The 17,967-nt window shown below is 47.9% G+C and overlaps 1 protein-coding gene across 2 annotated transcripts in view; it reads right to left on the reverse strand.

The window, feature by feature from the left end:
- SLC38A1 (solute carrier family 38 member 1) overlaps positions 1-16,428 on the reverse strand; it is a 38,795-nt gene extending 22,367 nt beyond the window's left edge. The window contains exons 1-4 of one of the 2 annotated variants that reach the window (XR_013942597.1): positions 16,184-16,424; positions 7,869-8,081; positions 1,635-1,710; positions 1,048-1,163 (exon numbers count right to left, since the gene is read on the reverse strand). Coding sequence is in view for 1 of the 2 variants with exons in the window: in XM_080571014.1 (XP_080427140.1) it covers positions 1,048-1,163; positions 1,635-1,710; positions 7,869-7,987 (311 nt within the window). In the remaining variant the exon portion in view is untranslated. Of the gene's footprint in view, positions 1-1,047; positions 1,164-1,634; positions 1,711-7,868; positions 8,082-16,183 lie in introns of both variants that reach the window. The other variant, XM_080571014.1, reaches the window with a different exon arrangement.
- Positions 16,429-17,967: the final 1,539 nt, after the last annotated feature.

Consider the following 17,967-nt stretch of genomic DNA (forward strand, 5'->3'; position numbering starts at 1 on the left):
CAGCAAACTGTACTCTAGCAGCATGGATGTAGCTATGCTGGCATGAAACCTCAGAGCAGATGGCTATACATACCACCTTGACCATCCATTCTGTTATACACAGGGCTCATATTATATATTTTCAAAAAAACCCTAAGAAATAACATAAGTTCTAGATTTTTAGGTTCTGACATTCAGGAAATGACACCTCTGTAGAGTGATCTGTAAACTTAATAACCATGTTGAACAGGTCTCAAATATTGTAAATTATTGTATTTCTTCCCTCAATGAACATTTATTACTGGATTCTGCACACAATTCCCAACTGATTTCTTAACAATCACTTTTCACAATGAAATGTCTCATACTGCAACCAGAATAACACAGTATTCTGTGTCTTACTCATTCACTGGCACTGTTTCATTTTTAAACTATAAAATTCTGTTTTATGAAATGCCTCTTTTTTGGTGGAGTTAAGTACTCTACCTCAACTCTTTTTTATACTCAAATCTTGGCTGTATTTATGTTGGCTAATAAGGACTCTCATATAAGAAACAGAAGAAACTGTGGGAGTGAGATGAAAACACTATACACGACATTTAAAAGAATACAAATATTCTTTTTTCTTGGTCAAAAAAGTAGATATTGCACCATGCTTTGCTGAAAGCTGTAGAGAACCTGTGACACAAGTAAGAAGTAGGTACTATCACACTGCAAGTATTACTACTGAATAAATTTGCTGTTTTCAATGTATGTGTAGTTTCTAGACCATAGGAAAAATCCCTGGCTAGGCTCAGGTCAGTAGTCAACGGCATGGACATAATTTGCTCCAGAAGCACAACTAGTGGCTATTTCCCCCCACCACTTTGACTGAAAAAAAATATGTTTGAAACACGTAGCTAATATAGATAGCGAAACAACTGACCATCCACCAGTACTCTGAACTCCAAGCTACTTATACAGGTTGGCGACTTCATGTAGGGAAATAACACAGTGCATTTCAAACGGACCATCAATCCCTGCACTCGCATTGCAGAGAGATCAGATCCTCAACCCGCTCACACTTACAAAAAAAGGAGAATTCCTGTGTTGGCCAATGCAAAAGCGAGGCCTAGAATGCCACTGCCCATGATGGCATTGCTGAGGTTGAAGACGGACATTCCCAGAGAAGTCGTTCCTGGAATCTGGAGAAATAGAGGTTCACAGGTCAGCAACAGCTTGGAACAGAGCACAGAAATGCCGTTACACTTCAACTTGCAGGGTATATGATATATCAGATAGAAGTATCTACTGCTGTGGGAGCAAATTAGTAAAAACTGCGAGGTTTGAAGGAAAAAAAAAAGCCACCAAACTTTTTCACGGCTATATTCTGATCGCTGTCCTACAGATTTCCTAAATTCCAGTAAATACGTGGGCAACATACAACTCATACAGTTTCAGTTTTAAAATCCATCTCTCACCATGCCTGTGGGACATCTTAGGTACATGAGTGATATATTGCGAGGCCATAAGGAACCACCATGACCTCCTGCCCAGCACAGGCCTAGGGACTTGTCTTTCCTGAACCAGCACTTTTTCAAGACCACGTCTAAAGGCCCTCCCAACGCACAATGTACAGTTCATTTTGACAGGGAAGACCAGCAAGAAGGACTTACATATTCATCACACTTCTTCTTTTCCAGGTGGCTGTTTGTGAGACTTCTTCTGCTTTCTCGGTCCGAAATAAACTTGCTGAAAGAAGTCAGAGGATTTATTTCCAGCAGGAGTGGTTAGGAAACGCGAACAAGTTAATTCTGCGAGCAGCATGTGATTACAAAATACACAATGTATAAAAGCTGTATGCGAAAAGAGGTCAAACTCGTAACTATTTAAGGATCCCGATTACGGCTCCCTGACACCAGCACACACTGTGCCTCAGTAAAGGTACCACTTGTACAAGATCAGAACGGTAGTATTTTAGGGAATAGTATTTTAGGAGATTTTAGGGAATTTTAGGAAATGGTATTTTAGGAGATTTAGTAATGAAAAAGCATCATTTTTGTGGGCAGGAAAGCAATGAATTTTTACAGACACTAGCAAGACATGCTTCGCCAGGTGTCCTGCAGAGGTGAGGCCACCACTGTCTTAGCATGATGCTTGTGCCCAGCCTGGCTGCACTCCCTGGGCTTTGGCAATGCCACCACTGATCCATGCAGCACCCTGCAAGTGGGATAAGCCAGAGGGAACGCCACATACAAGCCCTCAGTTGCTGCCATACTGCTGATGTGGCTGGAGTTAAGAGGAGGAAGAGATGCTGCATGCAGCCAGCGCTGGGTGGGACCATCCTGAACTGGGAGACATGCTCTGCAGGCGGACCTCAGGTTTGGGCTACCATATTGTCATCAAAAAGCCTTTCAAAACTCAGTACTGAATGCACTATACTGCAAAATTGAACACCTCTGTGCAGGAGAAAATGTGGTAAATGATTTTTCCTTCTCTGCACCTCTGCTTGTTCTGCGTCCCCAGTACATACACACTGAGGATCTCACTGACACCAGAGCAAGATTTGCTTCCTGCCTTTGCCTGTTGGTATCTCGGGGATTTGTGACATTTCTGATTAGGGTGAGCTGCTATTTTCTCCCAGACCCTCTCTTCAACAAACAATTTTAGTTTGTATAATACATTCTTTCAGCTTTTCATCTTTTGAAGGTTTATGCACAATTAAGTCCCTGGCATCTCTGCTAATTTGCAGATGGTTCTCAGGCACTGGCTACTGCATCAGCCATCGTACACACTACATACCTAGCCAGAGGCTGTCACCAAGCTTCAGAGGCACTTTTTGCTGTAGGCAGATTAAGGTGGCTCTTCTTAAATGAAAACAAGCAAACAGTAAGCTGAACACAAAGTTCCCACAGCTGGGAACTTCTGACCAGGGACACACAGCTCAAACTCCGGCTGCGCATTATTTCCATACACCTGAAGGCACTCAGTCTGGTAATGTAATGCTGAATTTATAAATATAGAGCTCTATCAAACTTCCCCACTGCCCTGGTTGTGACCTAATTGCTAGCAATACATGAGAGCACAGCTTCTAAGGATATACTAAGATCATGCTGCTGACTTGGATGCTGCAGCTGACGCACTGAACTCCACGTCTAGTATTTTGTTCATCAAACATACCTTGTGCTCATTCGTTAGACATTAAGGCTAAAATCCTTAGAAGCAAATATCTTTGAAAGTTTGACCTTTCTCTACTACACACACATTTTCAGTTTATCCTTAAATTCGGGCAAAGCTGGCAAGATGTATTTAGTGTTATTGCTGGCTTTTTTTTGCAACTTTGAATCCTACCTATCAGTCTGTTTCAATTTGCTCTATATAAATATAAAACAACTATAGGCTTCTCCTGTATTTTTTAAACTATTACCTTCAGAAACTAATTTGCTGTAAAACAGAGATATGGGCCAGGCTCACCAGCCCTAAAGCAGCTGGAATAGATGGCTGATCCTCCCCTACCGTTTTAAGGAGTGAAAAGTAACCACTTCTAAGCTGGAACGATCCAAAATTAACTTTCTGAAGCTCACCGGGAAGGTATTTCACCCTCACGGAATAAAGTTTCAACCCGGTCTTCTATAGGTTCAGAGCATGTGGCTTTTTTTCCATGTCTGTTTAAAGCCCATCTCCTGAGCACAGGCAGCTGAGCGTGAGCGGTCTGACAAAGACATTCCAGCTCTCTCTTGAAACACCCTGCAGGCAATTTGTACAGGCAGGAGCACAGAGAAACGTTTTGTCTTTTTTGGATTTCTGAGCGCTGCTTGGAACATCTGTGGGCTTTGCCTCCTTCTTTCAGCCACAGAGGTCATGCGTCATTTCAGATTTCGTTAGAGTTAGGAGAGGAGTTAACTAGTCTGATCCCCCTGCTTCTGCTCATCTGTAGGCATTCAGTCTCTGTTTAATAATCACAAAAGTAACAAATCTGTAGATCCTATAATATTATTGTCCCCTGGTATTAAAGTTCAATGAAAACTAGTTTCCTTGGAGAAAACTAGTCTGATGAGGTAAACTGATCCAAAGCACATTCTTTTGAGTTAGTCGTACATTAAAATGGACCGGATTTGCTGTCCAGCCTGTCGTCTCCTCTGACAATGTGGGCACACCTTCTTGCGAGACACAAAGCACGGTGCCCAGCTTTTTGCAGGGGGCTTCCCAGCCCTGCCTGCCAGCCAGGGGGCCGTGCGCTGCAGCGGGGGGCCGTGGGGCTGCAGGGGTGTCTGTCTGTCCTGCCGGCTGCGCCCTGGCTGCGGCTGCCTGTGCTGGTGCAGACAGCTCAGCCGGCAAGCCCGGACGAGAAGGCTGCCTCGGGACCACGCTCCGTAGGTGGTACGGACGCACCGTGGGACACCCTACGCTTCCCGGGAATGGAATGTGTTGCTGAACTTAAAAAAAAAAAAAAAAGAATAAGGAGAAAGTAGGGCAAAGGTAGTCCAATAGATTCAACACGAATTTTCCCAAGATTTGCATTTTTTATAAAAATTCCATGCTTTTAAAATTTCAGAGTGTCGTTTTTCTGATGGTATATGAGAGGAACACACACTAGAAGACTAACATTTCTTGTTAAATCACGCCATGCATCTGCTCTGCTTAACAGATTAGAAAAGGAGCTATTCATTGTCACAATGTTGTATATTTGACCTTTATAAATCTGACTGGAATGAAGTGAGTTGACTGCTGCAGATTCTCCCAACCTGCGCAAGTACAGGTGCCACAGAAAGGCACAGTAAGGCAGTCTGTGCCTTCAGCGCCTTGCGGTTCCTTGACAAGCACCAAACCCATTTGTGCTGTTTCTTGTCTTCATTTTGAATGCTTAGCCTTAAAAGGCATAACCTGTTCTTGTATGTTTCTGCTTTCCTCGTGTCCTTCCTACATCACAGCCAAGCATGTTTATGCAAAACTTCTTTGGTACATTTATAAAACATCCTGGGCAAAAGATAATCAGTTCATCCTTGTGACGAATGAAGCTTCATGGTTGGCTTGGAAAGAATTTCTTAATCCAATTCTTTTTCTGGCTTGATTTAGTGAAACGTAGAAACTCAGTCTTATTGATAAAGTGATTTTAAAAGGACCATGCTTCACCATGGTCTCAAAATTTAATTTATTAAAGGACTTAAATGAGAAATGTTTGATAAAGGTGATATCCTGGAGCTAACCATTTTGGCTAAGCAGAGTTAAAACCATTTAGCCATCTCAGATACGTTTAAACATAATTAACTTAAAGTGATATTTGACAATGCCTTAAACATTTGTTAGGGAGAGCTGGTTTTGCCAAGCTGACAGAAGTCTATCCTCAGGCAGTTTCTTAAACGGAGCTGCAGTGTGAGCGATGGCAAAGATTTCCAGGGCAAGCAGGAACAAGAAATGCAGAAGAAAACTTGCTCTGGCTCACACTATGGAACTTCGACCAGATCTGGGTACAGCTACCAGCAACCTTGTTAACTGAACAAGGAGGGCTCCTCACTTACGAGCAGCTGCAGACCAGGACAAGCATTCAGCCAGCAGCTTCCTGAGAGCATCATCGTAGTTACAAGTTTGCTGAACGGCTTAGTGGATTTGTCCTGCTGTCACACGAAGCAGCAGGTCACCTAAGCACTGATGCATGTCATGTTCAGCGATGGCACAATTGTGTAGCCAGGATAAATGGTTAAAAGATGGCAAATCCATGCCTGGATTTGCTGCAAGTTCCTTTATAGGCATTCCCAGAAAATATTTAACACTTGCATGCAAAGAAAAAGCCCGCCCAACACAGCTCCTCCCAAACGACATCCCCTCCCTACATACAACTGCATATATAAACGCATATTCAGGCCCAGAAAATGCTGGAAATCCAAAGGGAACTAGAGAATCCTTTTCCAAGACCAGGAAATATTTGGGGTTTAAATCAGACCTGGAATCAGCTTTTCACTGCTGTATCATCCCCAAAAGACCCTTAAAACCGTTGCTCTACATTCAGCTTGAAAAATTATGCACTGAGAAAAAAAAAACAGTTCAAAATGAAATAGAGTGTGAAATCAAGCAAGTTGAAACAACTTAAAAAAAAAAAAAGTCAGTTGAAAATTACAGATCTAATCTAAAGCTCAAGTGAAATCAACATAAAAAAGTCCCACTGATTTCGGTGGACTTTGGAGTTTCACAAGGCCTTACACGCTGTGTGTCTGACAGCACAGAAGACGATCTTCTGTACGCCTGTTAACCTCTTATCCCACAGGGACCGGACATTTGCCAGCACAGCTGTAGGAAGGGAATAACCACGTCCTCAGGGGATGTGCTTGCCGAGAGGAGCAGAACGGGGTCCAGGTACCATGAGGGGCGCTTGCAGGAGCAAGGAGTGGCGAGGTGGAGAGCAGCACGAGCACGACGCTACGCACAGGGCACGATGGCAGCGGACAGGCTGCATGAGTGAGGAGGTGCCCGGCAAACACCCAGGCAGAGGGGAAATAGCGATGGGATATTTGGTACAACCAAGTGGTGCTCCATGAGGAAGAAAGTCACCCACAAGGGAAAAGAGAACTGTGGAATATGCTCATCTGCTTGAAAAGCCAGAGCAGGACTTTGAAATTCTGTCTTTCTGATGCTTTCCACACCACGTTTTTCTTCCCTCCTTTGCTTGGCCCTGCTCATACTTGGCCATGCTCACAACACAGCTCCACATGTGCTCACTGAAAGAGGATGGACTAGTGGGGTTTCTCCCCCTGCCAGTTACCTGTGGCACCAGCCAAAGAGCTCAGCCACCCCTCCTCCTGTCAAGGACATCAATCCTCAGCAGGCTCCGGGGAGCGCCTCCACCGCTGTCAGCTCCTGAGCTCCGGGGGAGCCAGCAGGAAAGTCAGCAGGTTCATACAGGAATTGTTTTGTTTTGGCAAAGTCAGAGGGGTTTTTTTCTCTTGCTCTCACTTTTTTTTTTTTTTTTTTTTTAACAGAAGTGGTTTGCGTTTCGCCCTGGCACTTTCCATCAAAGCAGTTGCATCAGAAAATTCCTGACCAGCCCTCACCTCCACCAGCGCAGCTGCGCTGTGGTCGCAGCGCTGCAGGGTGCAGCTGGCGGCTGCCCCAGGACTTCCCCGGCCAGGCTGGCTCCAGCCCTGCCCCCTGGGGCTCAGCACTTCAGCAGGAACCTTGGTCGAAAAACGGCTTCGTGCTCTACAGCTTGCGAAACCCAGCCGGGGCACAGCAGCAGATCTCAGCACCTGTTGGATGCTGGTGCCCGGCGGAGACACCTGGCAGATGTGCCATCACATCCCTTCTGTAAATGACTATCCTGTAGGAAAGTCATTGGCCAGTTTTCACCAAAATCGATGAAGAGTTGCGCTCCTTAGCTGGACGTGAGTTAGGTGCAGGTCTCTGTTTGACCAGCCCCTCGCTCTCCCTGCCTTGGGGACAGCCACTGCTGCCAGGTCCGTCCCACCCTGGAGTGAACAGCGAGTGCCAGCCGCACGTGCCACAAGCCTGGGGACAGGGATGTGGCCAGGCAGGTTACAACTGTCACAGCAGAGACCGAAGGTCAACGAAGCGATCTGCCCCGTGCTATTCCCTTGGTCGAACTGCATTTATTATTATTACTTCTCCGCTGTGTGCGAGTCGACGTCTCAGAATGTTGGCTTTTTGCTACGTTATATGTTTGTGCATTTTATTAGACTAATTTGAAAGATTCGAAACGATGAATAAATTGCCACTCTGTTTGCTTTATCTGCTGTTGCAGCCTATGCCCAACAGATGTCACATATGAAATTCAAATTACATCTTCAAATGGAGCATGACTTGGCGATGAATAATTCAAAACATATACTGAAAATTAGAATGCTGTTTTTAAACAGTGTGTTTCTTAGCACAGGCAGCGTCAGTGGAAAAATACTCACCTATTTATCTGGCCATTTTCCACCTCTGTGAAATCATTTGAATCATTGCTGATGTTATCATCTTCAGGGACAGTCATATTCTGCAATTCAGTCAGTTCTAATCCAGCTTTGAACGGCATCCTGGGCGAGGAACTGTACGTATCCAACTGTTTCTCAAAATGTTAGTGTTTGGTTGAGGTCTGGTGGGTAAACTGCAGCCACAGTGTCAGCGACCTAGGTGAAACACAGAAAAAGCCCAAGATGTATGTACACACCAACAGCAAGCAATATGACCAGAATACAGTGAAACCTGGAAAAGAGGGACCATGCTACCAACCAATTTGATATTATTAGAAGCACTTCAGGCTGCAACATACATGCATTGCAGAAGAGTAGTGATGTTAAACTCCTCAATGAGATCCTTATAAAATTACCCAGTCCTGACCTTAAAATTTACCCAGTCCCACAACCGACTGCTGAGGATGGTGCTGGTAGTTATAGCTGCTGAGCAAACCAATTGTGTTTGTTTTAGAAAAAGAGACTCACGACCTACGAATTAAGAAATAAAAATGATTTGCTTGCCCAAGGCCCATTTAGTTATTCTGTGTTCATCTTCTGTATGTTCTCGCTGATGCCTTTTACGTAAAAATATAAAATACCTCACTTCTGTGCTGCTGCTAAGTGGAGGAACAGAGGGACAGAGTTATCACAGCGCTCTCCTCTGCTGCTGTCTATACTCCAGGTAGTTGAATGTGTTAAGTTTTTTTGGTAAAGAAGATTTACAGAGGATACTCTGCGTATGGCTGAACTTATTCTGAACAGGGACAGAAACAGGCCCTTAAGCTTACATCTCTTACGTATAAAGAATAACGTACAGCTTGTGCCAAGCAATTGTTATTTAGAGATCAGGAGGTCTCTCCACTGACAGATGCGTTGCATAAAAGCAAAAACACCAAAGGCAGCTCAAGCAAGGCTGCTACAGACAAATTTCCTTGTCAGAAATGCAAATCAACCGAAAGACCAACGTTTTCCGGAGCCTGACCACTGTCAGCTGAACGACAACTCCTGCGTGATGCTGAGGCACTGGATTGTTATTCAGAAACAAGCTCCCGCACCACAGCTCTCTTAATTCCCATTTTGTGAATGAACGGTCTGCCCTACTGCCAAACAACGATTTGCAATTCACCCTGGGGTACTTGGTGAATGTTCACATACCAGATCCATTTGGGGATATTTTCTCAAACCCCCAGAGCTACCTCAAAACCGTCAAACTACTCACAGGCAACCACGGAAGCGAGAGCATCCCCAATTAACTTTACAGGACCCGATGCTTTGGGCTTGCTTACGCCACCTCCCCAGCGCACGGAGGAGGCCTTTGCAAAGGGGCCCGTTTCCCCAGAAGTGGTTTCTCAGAAATAATTTCATTGTGAAATTTAGACGTGCTCTTAGAAAAGCCCAGGCTGCCCCAGGGCACCTGGTGTACAGACAGAGCAGCTCCGTGGGATCAGGGCCTGTCCTCCTGGGTGCTACGATGGTGGCCCACTGCTGACAAATGGCTGCAGGCCGGCAAACGGGGGGTGGCTCTGGCGGTGACATTCTGGAACAGTCTTCCCAGAGGCATAAAATAGTCTACCTATTTTGGAAGGGAAGCGTGATCTTTTTGTGAAAGGATAAAGCCATAGGAGGCAGCGGCTGCTGAGGTGGCAAGGGCTGAGCACACTGCATCCTGAAGCTTCTTGTGACCGTGAGTTCCTAAAATAAACAATGCCTTAATAGAAGTGGCAATGTCCGTGCCGAGATCTGTATCTGCTGACATTTTTAAAGCTATGCAGAGGCTCCTCTGAAATTCAAGCAGTGCAACTTTCCCTTTGGGGGCTGTTTTGCATCTCAGTCCCCCAGGAGGATTTTCCCAATCGCCCTGACGCTGCCTGTGCTTAAGAAATTCCACACTGAGTGTGTTCAAAAACAGGTGCTGAAATTCACCCTTCTGTGAGGTAAACAGCGTGCTGGAAAGCAGTCTTCACAGCTCACTGACGTGCAGCTCCTGCTTCTCCTTTCTGCCGTGGTGCAGCTCAAACGCTGGGGTCCGACCGACAGGAAAGCGGCTCGTTGGTTCATTTGCATGGAATCTTTGCAATGCAAAAGTGATGACTTTTTTCTTTGTTTGTTTGTTTGCTTGTTTTAACTAAAGCTCAGATTCGACCGAAAAAAAGGATTGAATGAAGATGCAGCAAAATACTAGCGCAACTTAAGCCAGCTGAAACACGAGCAACAACTTCAGCAGATTCCAGATTTCAGACAGATGAGTGGCTGCTGCAACAGCGTGACAGTATTTTGGAGCCTGTACTAGGTCCTCGCTAAGTTGAGGGAATTACTTAAACAAAACAAAACCCTGAAACCAAAAACATTGTTGAGCAAAATAATTCATTGCACTTTCAAGTATGAGAAAACTTGATCTCAGTGCCAAAACATGAGGGCAGCGAAGAGGGAACCACGGGGCTGGGGACTGAAACTGTCACAGCGTGAACTCACTGCAAGCCTTTGGCGAAGGATAACCACACCATCCTTAGCACCTCCGCCTGTAAAGCTGGGATGACAATAGCGACAATACTGCTCAGTCTGTGAGGTCCTCGCAGGTTCAGAGAGAAAGGTGGTATGTGTGATATCCGGAAAAAACCTCTAAGCATACCTCCAAAATTTTGCACAGATAACCTTCCTTAGATATATACAGTGCAAATCTTTTGTCAGAGCTAACCACCCTAGGCTCCCTCCGCAGTCAGCAGAGTACTACAGGTGGCTGCAGGAATTTCACCCCCAAAACTCCCATTTCACATTGCAGGCTTTATTTTGCTCATTGTGACGATCAGCACACAGGACCCAAACAACACCGACAGTCCCCAGGGGCAGCGTTCACATCAGCCGGGTTTTCTCCCCACGTGCTGCCCCCGTCAGCTTTGGGCACTGCCAGAGGACAACTTGCCCAGCCACGCTGAGCTGGAAAGGCAGAGGGAAGGAAGCAAGCCGTGCCTCTGGTGTAGGTGCCACTGATGCTGTGGGAAGGAAAAAATAAAAGCTTCAACTAGTAAGAGTCACTATATGTTGATTCTGAGCTGTACTCGAAGAAGGATGTATTTTTACCCGAAGGCGTTTTCATTCAAGCAATGTCATAAGATAAAAGAAAATAAAAATGCTACCTTGGCAAAAAGTCCTTGACTGAGCTTGATTATTTAATGTGAATTAAAAATAATCTGAAGAGTAGTTTCAGCAATCCCACCGTGCTTGCTACTCTGCCCACCCTTAAACTTCCCAAACAGAGAAGTTTCAGATACTTGCAGTCAAACCAGACACAGTCTCCAGACACACAGAGTAAATCAGCAAGGGAAAGTAAGAATTCTGCCCTTACTTCAGACTTCCCCACTCACATGGGCAAATAGTTCATTGAAGTATGAATTGCCCTGAGGGAAAACCAGAAAAGGCTAAAGTCACTTCTAAAGGAAGCTCCAGGCCCTCAGTTCAGTAGAAAAAGCTCTGCTGTGGCCTACGAGCTTGGCTTTCTCTTTAGACATCCCATGACATGTCCTGTAAAAACCATTATGGATAATTTACTCATCGTGTACTCCTTGCAGAAAATGGGAAAGATTACAACCGGTCACAGACTTCAGGAGGAGGACAGTGAGATGACACAGGAAGATAAAACAAGTTTATTTTCCTCAAGGACACGGAGACCTTCACAAGCCATTAAAACACATTCCAAGAGCTGGGCTCCTTTCTCTGTTGCCTTCTGAAATATCAAAGGAAAAAAACAAATTCTGCTACTCCACTCTTCTGGATTGTCAAAGTTCCACAACAGCAGAAACAGGCTCAAAAAGTTTGTATTTGAAAAAATACGGTAATGCAGACAATCTAACTTTATTTCTTCTCCTGGCTCAAGCATGAACCCATTCTAGGCAGTACCTGGAGGAGCTGTAGTATCAGAAAACCCTTTGCTAGAAGCAGCATATCTAACACTAACATCACTACTGGTGGTAATGGTGGTGGTGTAACTTACAGGGATTTGTTGTCATACCCTGCAAATGACATCATTCAAAAAGTACCATCTTAGGATGCGTGGCTGCCCAGCAGCTGCCCAGCTATGTGGCAGGGTATGGGAAGGGCCGGACACCATCTTGCCCGTCTCTGGGTATGGTTTTCGTCACGTCGACTTGTACCCTCACCACACACTTCATTCATTGCACATTTCCCGCAGTCTTTGGGATGGCAAATATCCAAGGCACACTAAGCAATTTTAAGTATGGAATTCGAGACAATTTACTTAAAAGCTGAAATATGACTCAACTTCCTGGCCAGAAGGAGTTTTGCCAATAAAACTCCCTCTTGTTTGGTTAGGAGGTATCAAAATCCAGCACCTGAGTTTCTCACACGCTGTTTCACTCCCGCAAAGCCTGAGATATGATACATCTTTCTCTGCTCGTACCGTTGAAAGTTCTTTCAAAGAAAAGCAACGTGACTGGTAAGACTCCTTGGATATAAATAATGAAACGCCGAGCCTGAAACTCTGCGTACGGACTATTCGCTTAGATGACAAAAAGCAATAATAGGTTTTAGACGTAACAGTATCACATTGAAAGGCTGGGAAGCAACCACCTCCTTTCTGTGCAGCATTAGTGACACCTGACATCTGGAACATCAAGTTCCTGTTTTACTCCTAATCTACAGGAAGGACAAAATGGAGAGATGAGAGAAGCGCCACTGAGATAACAAAAGAGCTTGGAAATTAAAGACTGACTCACATCCACTGAGCAAACATCTGAGGTGCTGAAAATGTCACTGTCTCCAGCTATTCGGTACTGCCCCTCTGCAGCCCTGGGAGTGGGAGGAAGGAAGCGGGTTCACCCCAGCCACCCTGGCTCGTGGGGGCCAAGGAGAGCAACCAAGGTGCCGGCGTGCCCCTGCCACCAGCGGCAACACCGTCAGGCCGTGGGGAATGAGGTTGCCAAAAGCCCTCCCAGGTGCAGCAGCTGTTGGCTCGGCAACTGCAAGCTGTCACCTTCCACATCCAGGCTCCTCTCGCACAGAGCCCCCCAGCACATGGAGAGGGAACAGTTAAAAAAGAAGGTAGCGGGGAGAAACAAGCCAGTGAGAGGAGACTCGACAAGGAAGCTCGGAGAAGGATGCGATGAGAAAGGAGCGATGTGCACAGACGCAGATGCTCAGCCCTCCTCGGCGCTGTGACCTTGCTTCGCAACGGGAAAACGCTCCTGCTCTGCCCCATCGCGCTCTGTGCTGCCCTTCCAGGCTGCAGGAAGGAAGGGAAGAGTCCCCGAATTAAGTCTCGACAGGCTACTCAGCTGATCAAAGGCAGGCAAATCAGAAATCATAAAATCCTAGTCTGATTCACCCAGTGATTCATTACTTCAGGCAAAACACTTAAAGATGAGCCATAAAGGAAAATGGTTTTAAGTACATTTCTGTTCTGAGCCCTTCCCAGTCAATTTAGCAAAGGCATTTGGCAGAGTAATATAGTCACATTTTTTCCTAATTATATTTCTCTGTGAAATCCTCTCAACAGTCTCGGTTTTGCTGAAGAGATCCCAGGACGCACCACCACAAATAAACGAACTCTTGTGTTGCACAGGGGCTGTGCGGTGGGAGTGCTGCAGGATGGGCTACAGCAGGGCAGCAGACGATCAGAATGAATCCACAAGGGCTAAATAGCAGCTTTGAAACTCTTATTTAAAATAAATTTTGTACCACAGAAAGAAGAACTCTTTGCGTAGGTCCACATGTAACTCACTTTTCCTTTTTTCCTGTTTACGTGTAATTTCTTTACTTCACTTTCCTTGACTGTACAAGACTCAGAGCAGTATTTACCTGATAACCTTACACAAATATTATGAGTTAACTGGAAAAGGGCTGTAAAGCACTTTCAACATGGAAAAGCTGCTATTTTTCCCAAGAGTGGCTGCTCAGGCTTCTTGGATTAGATTAAGGTTACAGCAATAAATACATATCAGAAAGAAAACTTCATTCAGGCTTGAAATATTTACATATTCCCACAACATCTTGTTTGCCGTTTTAACACAAACTTCTAAGGCAACAGTAATCGTCACGCTGGGTGCTCAGAAAAAAATGAGAAATAACACAGAGGGAAAGCAGAGGGCAAGGGAGGAAGGAAAGTCCCATTTCTGCTCAGTCACCCCTCTGCCCCCTGTAAAAAACAACCCCCCAGATTAGAAAATCTGGATCAGACAGAGGAGGAGGAGGAGCCTGCAAGCACAGAGCGCCCTTCCTCCCCCTCCAGGCACTAAAACCCTTGTAAAAAGCAGGGTTTGGCCAGGAAGGAGGATCGATCCTCCATGTTCTCCTGCAGGCTGCGGAGAGGCGAGGCAGAGGCCCGGTGCCCGGGGCTCGCATGGCCCAGCAGGCCGGCCCCGCGGCTCCCTGCCACCAGCGGCGAGGCAGGGGGTGCTGCTGCTGCTGCGGTGTGCGCCACTGAACCACGCTCTCTGTGCTGCCTCTTTGGACTAAAAACCTCCAAAAAGGCAAAGTCAAACTGCAGTCATTCGGTGCGACCCCGCTGTAGTCGGCGACGTGCCACCAGGCTGCCGCAGAAGGCCTCTGCTCACCAGGAGCGTGGTGGTTCCCAGATCTCTGACAGGTTTCTGCCCCTTGGCCTCAGAGCAATTTGGGAATGGGCTCCCAGCCTGGAAATGGCAATTGTTGGTGCTATGTATCCTTCAGCAACAGATGGATTTTCCTTTTAGAGGCTTTTTAAACGAAGTTCATGCTTCGGTGGCGAAGGAAGAAAAAGTTAGATGGAACGGTGCTCTCGCTTTCTCCCTTTGTAGCACCCTTACTTCTGAGGTGGTCAGGCTCAGAATATATCTGTTTCCTTCCAGAGCATGTTCGATCGATCAGAAATGAGCTTTTTCTAATACTTTACTTCTACGACAACAGCTGCCCCCCCTTATTTTGCCTTTCAAGCAGCAGAAAAACCCAAGGCCGCCACCGAGAGGGGACGGACACAGCCCGGGATGGCCGCACCCGCTGGCGGAGGTGCCCAGCAGCAGCAGGGCTGTCGGCACGCGGCAGGATCCCTGCTGCGCCTTCCACGAAGCCAGCTGCCGCAAAGGGCTTTCATTTCACTTCCTCCAGTGTCACGTAAACAAAGCGCAGTTTTACACACTTCCCCATCGCCTCTTGCACGAGGGGGGGCTGGGGGAGAGGGGGGGAATTACAGCTACAGGTTGCGCTGCAAACTCGGGGAAACAATGGATCGATACCACTGCCCTACCAGCGAGCTGCAGGTCCATGCACACACGTGCGTATGTACTGCGAGCCGTACGTCCACGCACACACGTGTGTATGTAAAACGAGCCGAACGTCCACGCACACACGTGTGTATGTACAACGAGCCGTACGTCCACGCACACACGTGTGTGTGTACTGCGAGCCGTACGTCCACGCACACATGAGCGCATGTACAAGCGTGCATCCAAACCTGACCCTTTTTTGTCCGCGCCTTGGGCTCGCCAGGAGCACGCAGCGTGGCTGCGCCCCACACACACGCGTGCCCTGGGCCCTGCCGCATTTCCCCAGAGCCACCCGAACCCCACGGGCCCCTGGGGCCGGGCAGGGCACTGGGGGGGCCCAGCAGGGCTCAGCCCGCAGCGGGCGGCGACTGCGGCACACGTGGGGCCACCAGGGCGGGTGGAAACCCTCATTATTTCAATTTTCTATTATTTTTTAAAATTATTTTGGCGCTGCCAGCGAAAGCTCCCGGCTGCTAACTGCCATTTTACATTTTTTTTCCTTTAACATTTTTGGGTTGAGGCAGCATCCCGGCACTCCCCCCCCCCCCTCGTTTTCCTCCCCCCTCTCCAACCTCCCCCCTCCGTGTGTGTGTCTATGGGGGGGGGGGGGTGATGCCGCATGCCTCCCCCTCCCCAAATCCCAACCTCCAAAAAGGCAAACCTCCAAATGCAAACCTCCCCAAAGGCAAACCTCCCCAAAGGTAAACCCCCAAATGCAAACCTCCCCAAAGGCAACCCCCCAAACGCGAACCTCCCCAAACGCGAACCTCCCCAAACGCGAACCTCCCCTCCCCATTTCCCCCAAGCCGGCCCCGCTCTCTCCGCGCATTTTTCGGGGGTCGGAGCCGGCTACGATTTTTTTTTTTTTTTTTTTTTTTTTGGGGTGGGGGCCGCTCGCGGCGCAGACAAAGCGCTGCCGGCGGGGGGCCGGGGCCCGGCTCCGCAGCACCGTGCGCGGCGCGGAGACAAAGGCGGCGCGGGGAGCGCGGCCCCGGCCCCCGATTGCATCAGACGCCGCCTTACCTTCCCCGGAGCCGCGGGGACCCCCCCGACGTGCGACGGATCCCCCCCTCTGCCGGCGGCGGCACCCCCGGAGCGAGGATGCGCTAAAGAAATTCAATAAAATAACCTCGGCGGCGCAAGCGGGAGGACCCGGGGAAGGGGAGGGGGGGGGGGGCGGGGGGGGTTGGAATTAAATCGCAGGGCAGAGGACGCAGAGGATGCCGCTCCTCCTCCTCCTCCTCCCGCCGCGGGTGTGTGCGTGCGGAGGTGGGCGGGCGGCCGGGAGCGCGCAAGGCGCGCCGCCGACACGGCATCGGGGCCGCGCAGGGGACGGGGCCGCGCCGCCAGGTGCCGCGGAGCCCCCCCGGGACCCCCCGCGCGGGGACCCCTCCCGCCGCCGTCCCGCGGTGCGAAATCTTCTTTTTTTAATTTTTTTTTTTTTACACGAAAACCCGGGGTTTGCTCGCTTTTTGCAGCTCCGCGGCTGGCCCAAAAGAGAGCCCCTTCTGGCAAGGAGGTCGCATTTTTTTTTAAAAAAAATTATTTTATTTATTTATTATTTATTTATTTATTTATTTATTTTTATATATTTATTTTGGTGGAGTCTTCCCCGAAATGGCCACGGAAGGTCTGGCAGCAGCACGTTGCCCGTTTCCTGTTTCGTCATGCGAGATGCATGGGCTGCAAGCGCTGCGATTCGCGTGCGGGGTCGCAGCGTCTTCAGCTGGGGCGAGACACATTTTACAGAGGTACAGGGGGATTTGATGTACGCACGATTTGCTGTAGCTTATTTCTGGAGTTATATCCATAAAGTACCATAGGAGCCTTCCAGTGAGGAAGGAGAACTTAGGAACGAACCTGAAGCAGGACGGCGTTAGGGCTGGCGGGGTGACACCGCAGTCCCTGCCCTCACCCCATGCAGCACCGGCTCACACAGGGCATCTCAACGCAAGGGGCAGATGCTGGTGTGCGTGGCTTTGGGGCTGTTAACCCGGCAGCCCGCTGGGGAGCTGCTCCCATGGCTGCTCCACCCGCAGCATCACGGGCTGCACGCTCTGGGACATCCCCTCCCGGGGCCCCTAAATGTCAGGCCAGAAAGGCAGATGTCATACGCGAAGATCTGTGGTTTTCAAATCATCGGTTTTGCATGTTGGAGTTGGATTCTCTTTATGGTGCTTGTAGAGCATTTTAGTTTTCCTCACTAGGGTCGTTCTTTGGGTGTAAAGCAAACCACGAAGCAACCCCGCTGCGCCCCGCGAGGACGAGAGCCATGCACCCTCCTGGCAGTGAAACAGGCGAGAGGAGGAGTGCGCTGCCCAGGGTTGGTGAGCCCAGGGCTGCTATTTTGACTCTTCCTCCCCTGAATGAATCACTCCCAGGCAGCCCCATAGAAATTTCAGATCAACAAAGGACATGGGGTCACATCCAAGTCAGGTACTTGCCTCCGGATCCAGCCCTGTGGGCACAGCACCAGGCCGTGCCAAAAACAGGTAAGAAAGTACGTGCCACTCAGACTTAGTTACCTTTAAACCTCTGCAATTACTAAAGAAAAGGATATATTATGTATTGTGTGTGTTCAGGTGGTACCCACGTAGGCAATAGGATGACAAATCTTCGTTTCTCTGAAACAAAATGTGCATCAGGTGGAGTATCAGATGAATAGTGGTTGGCTCCATGCACAGTTCCCCCCTTTCATTTTATACCTATACAGACAGGCGTTTTCTGCCTTACAGATAATTTGGGTCTTACCTTGTCATGCATATTTTTAGAACCAAGGTAAATTATTTTTGTAGAATTTGGAAAAA

This window comes from Anser brachyrhynchus, assembly GCF_964034855.1.
Source record: "Anser brachyrhynchus genome assembly, chromosome: 1".
In the NCBI taxonomy this organism is placed as follows: domain Eukaryota; kingdom Metazoa; phylum Chordata; class Aves; order Anseriformes; family Anatidae; genus Anser; species Anser brachyrhynchus.